Genomic DNA, 6,000 nt, shown 5'->3' on the forward strand with positions numbered 1-6,000 from the left:
CAGTGTCACCAGATACACAGTATTTTCCGGTTCCGGTTCATCGATGACAACTTGAAGTATATATAAAACAAAGCTGATAACTTGATTTTCAGTTTTTGGTACATTTTAATCAATTTAAAAATGAACGGGCGCTCTCTAGCAGCTACGCTGTGTCGTCACTGAAATGTTGTTGTTTTTTTTTCTTCAGACGCGTGCAAGTAGGCAGGGGTGGAGAGAAAAAAAACACTGGGAGAATCGCGAACCTGCTTGTGATTTCGAAGGTCGAAATCGAACGCTCATTTCGATCGATTTTCGATTTAGAATCGAAATCGTGACACCCCTGATTCAGCCACACTTGGCAAACACAGAAGAAGGAAAACCTTTATTGAAAGTAAACCAACGCATTTCAGCTCTTATAGTCTTCATCCAAAACTTGACACATCCATTTTAAGAGTGTATATTACAGCATCAGTTTGGGAAAACAATTGTGGCATGAGTCTTGTCTTGACGCCATCACGGGCTGCAACAAATAAATCCATGCATGAGAGAGACAGGGTTGGTTATGCATTACTAAACATGCTGCAGCAGTGAGGCAGCCAGCCTCCTTCCACATCCTAGTTAAAAGTTTGCAGGGCCTCATGCTGCACTTTGACCCCGTGCACCTTGGCAGGCGGTGAAAGGGATTTCAAATGAATCGAGCCTTTGCTCGGCCGGCCTCCGCGCCGCTCGGCCGTTCGCGTCGTGTGTTTCAGGAATGTGTTTTTTTAAGGACTTTGTTTGGGGAACGCTCTCGGTCTTCTCGCCGCCTCTTCGTGCGACGAAACCGCCGGCGTTTCACGAAAAGGAGAAAGTCTTCATTCCACCTGCCATCCTCAGACTGGGAATACAATGACGACTGTGTGTTAGGGTGTGTGTGCGTGTGTGTGTGTGTGTGTATGCATGAGTGCATGCGTGTGTATTTTCACTAAGAGCCTAAATGGGGCTAGGCCTAATACCATAGTATTACTGTGTGTGTGTGTGTGTGTGTATCCTTTTACTCCAAGAACATAAATGACACCACTACTACTACCACACCAACTGACCTTCCCCCTCAAGTCTCTGTATGTGTGTGTGTGTGTGTGTGTGTGTGTGTGTGTGTGTATATAAATATATGTATATGCATTTTACCTGTCTCCTTAACTGTCTCCTTAGCACATTTCTCTCATCATTCTATGGTCTGGTGTTGTCACGGTAACGGAAATTCCTGCACTACGTCAATACTACTGCTAAAGATTGAATTCACTATTGAACTTTATAAATGTTCACGCAAAAACGAAAGCTCTGTCATTATCTACTCACACACAGATTCTAAAACAAAATAGGCTTTATATCTAGGCGAGTAATACTTTGACTCCATGTGTTGATATAGTGAGAAGCGGGGCGGTGGGTGTAGGAAAACGTAAAAATACAAATAATAAATATATGTATAATATAGGCTATTTTCCCGTCCCGTACATTTGTGAAGATACAGTTGACATGCGATGACCCCAAGTATCGACAGAGCGACAGTCTGGCTCTTGAGGATGGACATCTTTATCTTTATCTTTAGCAGTCTGTGCAAAAACTAGGGCTGCAACTAACGATTATTTTCATTGTCGATTAATCTGTCGATTATTTTCTCGATTAATCGATTTGTTGTTTTGGTCTATAAAATGTCAGAAAATGGTGAAAAATGTCGATCAGTGTTTCCCAAAGCCCAAGATGACGTCCTCAAATGTCTTGTTTTGTCCACAACCCAAAGATATTCAGTTTACTGTCATAGAGGAGTAAAGAAACCAGAAAATATTCACATTTAAGAAGCTGGAATCAGAGAATTTTGACTTATTTTTCTTAAAAAATTACTCAAACCGACTAATCTATTATCAAAATAGTTGCCGATTAATTTAATAGTTGACAACTAATCGATTAATCGATTAATCGTTGCAGCTCTAGCAAAAACTTAACCGAGTCAAAGAGCTGAAAACATTCAACAGCGTCAAACGGTCCACCACATCTATCTATTCTACCCCAGTCCGCCTGAACTGGCTGACAAAACTGGTGGAAACAGGAGCAAAATGTGGAACTTTTTCGCTTAGAGAGCCAATAAAGACAAACACTCAAGACCAAAGTTGCTACAAAAAAACTTCAGAAAAAGTCAAGAAACTTAGGAGAGACCGATGCTTGATGGTTGTTTGCGTATCAAATTTTTAGATATCAAACTTGGCATTAGCTTCCAAGTAAAAATTCTGGATAACTACACTACTATGGTCACAGGGTATAACGGCTCTGACCTTTGCACTCCTTACTATCGGCTGCTTGTGAAGTTGGTGATCGAGGAATTCAAGCTTATTCTACTGTTGCGTCCCTCTGGATCAGAGCATCAGCTAAATACCTCAAATGTAAATGTAGAATATAAGATGAAATAAGCCTAAATCTCCAAATGCCAAGCCTTGTGTCCTCACACACACCAAAGCGTGATGGAGAACAGAAAGAAAAAAAAAAAAATCGCTCCTAAGCCTCAAGAATTCCAGACATAAGCCATTAAAGGGATTTTGTGTCAAAGTCCGAGGGGTCTTAACTGGTAAAGGCGCAAAACGAGTCTCTGTGAAAATCTAACCCTCCCTCCCTCCCTCCCTCCACGGTGTGTTTTTGTACAAGCGGGACTCTGTCATGTAGCCTGGTCCCTCTAAGAGCCGCATGCTTGGCACCCTAAGCCTATTACACTGGTGGATTTCCATGAGAGAGGGGGGGGGGGGGAAAGGTAACTCACACCTCCAGCGCTAATTTCTCATTACAGGAATGTAAATGAACGGCATGTTCCCCGGGAGAAACGCCGCAAAGCAGAAAATAGCTCTGCGTTTTGTTTTTCTAGTTTCCCCATTTTCCATCTGCACTCTTAAAAAAAAGGATGTGTCATTTCTCACTTATTTTCTAGTTTGGGACCAAGACATATTAGGGTTACTTTTGAAAAAAAGAACTACTTTTAACTATGTTGAAGCAGCTCGAGTCCCAAGTCAGTCTCAAGTCTTGAGGCACAAGTCTCAATTAAAGTCTCAAGTCTAAAATGTAGATTAGCAAGTCAAGTCCAAGTCATTAATGTCAAGTCTCAAGTCTAAATGTAGAACAGCAAGTCAAGTCAGAACAAATCAAGAGTCCAGTATCAATTTAATATCTTAAAGAAAACTAAATATCTAGGACTTTTCAATGCAATATGGTTTTAATAGGATAAAAACTTGGTAAGAGCATCATGAGTTTGATTTCTATAATCAGTTTCAACTTCAATAAATTCAATCATTCCATACAAATTCAGAAAACAGAATTTAAATTCAGTCGTCTGCTGGAACAAATCTCATCACTTTCAATCTGAGTCATTTACACAAACACAAGATCTCAAGTCAAGACTTTAGAAACCTTTTCAAGTCATCAGAGTACAAGTCAGAGTCAAGTCCCAAGTCACCAGAACCCAAGTCAAGCCAAGTCTCAACATGTGACTCGAGTCCAAGTCATGTGACTCGAGTCCCCACCTCTTGACTAACAACAAAGCTCAACTTGCCCGAGATCTGTCCGTACCAACCTGCCAAATTTCATTTCCATATCCATGCTGTGATTTTATTTACAGTAAGATTACCACTCACACTAGAAAGACAGGATGATACACTCTTTAAAAAAAAAGGATGTGGGGTCGTCCGGGGGGTTCAGGGGTCCAGTGGTACGTTCACATTACAAGCTACAAAACGGTCTGACGTACCTAGCTACGCCGTCGCCAACGGAGCAGAAAAGTATTGCCCTCTTGTTAGTCTTTCTTGATAATTGAAATAACTCATCAAGTAAATAACAATAAAGTGAATATACCCTACGCTGCCTTCCCTCTACTCTGATTGGTTCTCGCTTCACCGTGTCATCAGAGCGTGGAAAAAAAACGTTGAAGCCGGCTGAACTTCAGTTTGTAGCTTCTCTCTACTTTGAACTATGTAATAAAGGCAAAAAACGCCAATCACAAGTGTCACAGCACGCGTTAACGTGTCATTTTGTGTCGCTATTCGCCCGAGATGTGTCGCTCTGAAAACTTAAAAACACACGGGGTCACAAACTAGACCGCGATGGAAGCGACGCTAGAGGATACGAGCCGAGAGAGAGAGAGAGACTCACAACTCAAGGTCGACGTCCCGATTCCTGATCATGCAAATAAGAAACATCGCTGCGTCGAAAATAACTCCCCGTCTTCATTCCCCATTCAGTCTAAAAATCCTCCTACAAAGGCAGCGTCTCAGAGGGGAATATCGCTCCGGTTCTCGTTCTTGCGTTTATTTTTATCATTCTAATGTGAACACGCGCTTTCTTTCTTTGGCTCAAAAAACTTTGGGTCGGGGCCTTATGGGGGGGTCCCGCGGTATGAAAATGGGGTCCCGGAACAGACTTAAACGATCACAATCACATGTCATGGTGTCAATAAGAAGTCATATATGAACAGAGTATAATCTGTGATCCGTACAACGCGAATAGACAATTTTCAGGGCAAAAAAAAAAAAAAGGTTTGGTTTGGGAACTCTGTTGTGAAGCAATAACTTATTTATCATCTGTTATATCTGGACACGTTCAATTTCCACTCAGGGGATTCTCAAACTTTCATCCAAACTAATCCTTTTCTAAAGAATGAAGGCCTCATTTCTGATGCAAATAAGAAACACAGCGGTTAGGAAAATAACATAATTTCTGGAGGGAATTAACCGCTCCAGTTCTCACTCACGTTTCAACTCATCGCCAGTCTTTATCATTCCCATCATGTGCGATCTGTTAACCTGTAACTTGACTCATATCTTGGTTTAACAGTCTCATAGGCAAGCCATGAGATAACCAAAAACTACACCACATCTCATATTCCACTTGATATTTCTCCTTGAAAAAAATGGCTGCAGCAGGTGAGTGGAGCTGCACTTGCCAGCATCAGATAGGAGCGAGCGGACAGTGATGCTGAGGAAAAGGGGAACTTGAGAGTTTTATGGCTCTAATTAGGAGGGATGGAAGTGGTGTGTGTTGTGTGTGTTGTTGTGTATGTGTGCAACGTCCTCGTTCAGCATCATTATCACTCTCATCATCACAGGCCTTTATATGCCTAGATGGTGATTAGTTGGTGTTGCTGTTGGTGTTAAGGCAACATTCATCCACCTGCCCTCAAAATGAGAGTTTACCCACCTGTTCAGGCTGAATATTATGACCTAAATTCACCATACACATCCTTAAGTAGTATCAAACTTACCTCATTTACATGGATTTAGGGTCTTTTAAGGGGGAAAAAGCACACAAATTAGCACATTTTGACGTGTTTGATTGATTTTTGTTTATATTAGTGGCTTATTTGCCTTGATCACCAACTGGATAAGAGAGTTTGTCCTTTTTATTAAATTATCACAACATCAATGATGATGTGTGCACAATAATATGTATATTCTACTGTATTTGCAGGGTGATATGTACAGTTACTGTCTATGTGTATGGTGATATGCATCCTTACTGTCTATATGTAGAGTCTAAATAATGTTTTTCTGAGAGTATAGTTGATTTTTTTCCTTTATATTTGTGGTAGCTGCTTCATGATCAGCCTACCACCAGGTTAAGGTCATAGGTCATCCACCTTTTCTCTCTCACACACACACACACACACACACACACACAGCCCTACCTGTCTCTGGGGTCAATCCAGCTCGTGGCCTGGTTGATGTGGTCAATGTAATAGACTTTCCCATCAAAGTCTCTGGCTTCCTCCCAACCTTCAGGTAGTGGCAACTCCTTCCTCGGCATGTCAGGCGAGTCTCCATGTAATTAATCCCTCTCTGCTCAAAATCCTATCGAAGGGAAACCGTCGCTTTTCTCCGTCATCATCATCGGCAAATTATTCCCAAAATTCCCGGCCTGGCGCGGTCTGGATTAAGCCATAATAATCCACACAATCCATAATAATCCACAAATTCACAATGGGTCAAATGTCAAGGGGGAAACTGTTAT

At 41.5% G+C, this 6,000-nt stretch overlaps 1 protein-coding gene across 1 annotated transcript in view; it reads right to left on the minus strand.

Annotated features, from left to right (window-relative positions):
• The window catches only part of wwc1 (WW and C2 domain containing 1), a 60,386-nt gene extending 54,386 nt beyond the window's left edge, over nucleotides 1-6,000 (minus strand). Inside the window, 1 exon segment of the mRNA XM_071910332.2 lies at nucleotides 5,678-6,000. Within this exon segment, the coding sequence (XP_071766433.2) occupies nucleotides 5,678-5,796 (119 nt within the window). The 5' untranslated portion in view covers nucleotides 5,797-6,000.

This window comes from Centroberyx gerrardi, chromosome 11 (genome assembly GCF_048128805.1).
Source record: "Centroberyx gerrardi isolate f3 chromosome 11, fCenGer3.hap1.cur.20231027, whole genome shotgun sequence".
In the NCBI taxonomy this organism is placed as follows: domain Eukaryota; kingdom Metazoa; phylum Chordata; class Actinopteri; order Beryciformes; family Berycidae; genus Centroberyx; species Centroberyx gerrardi.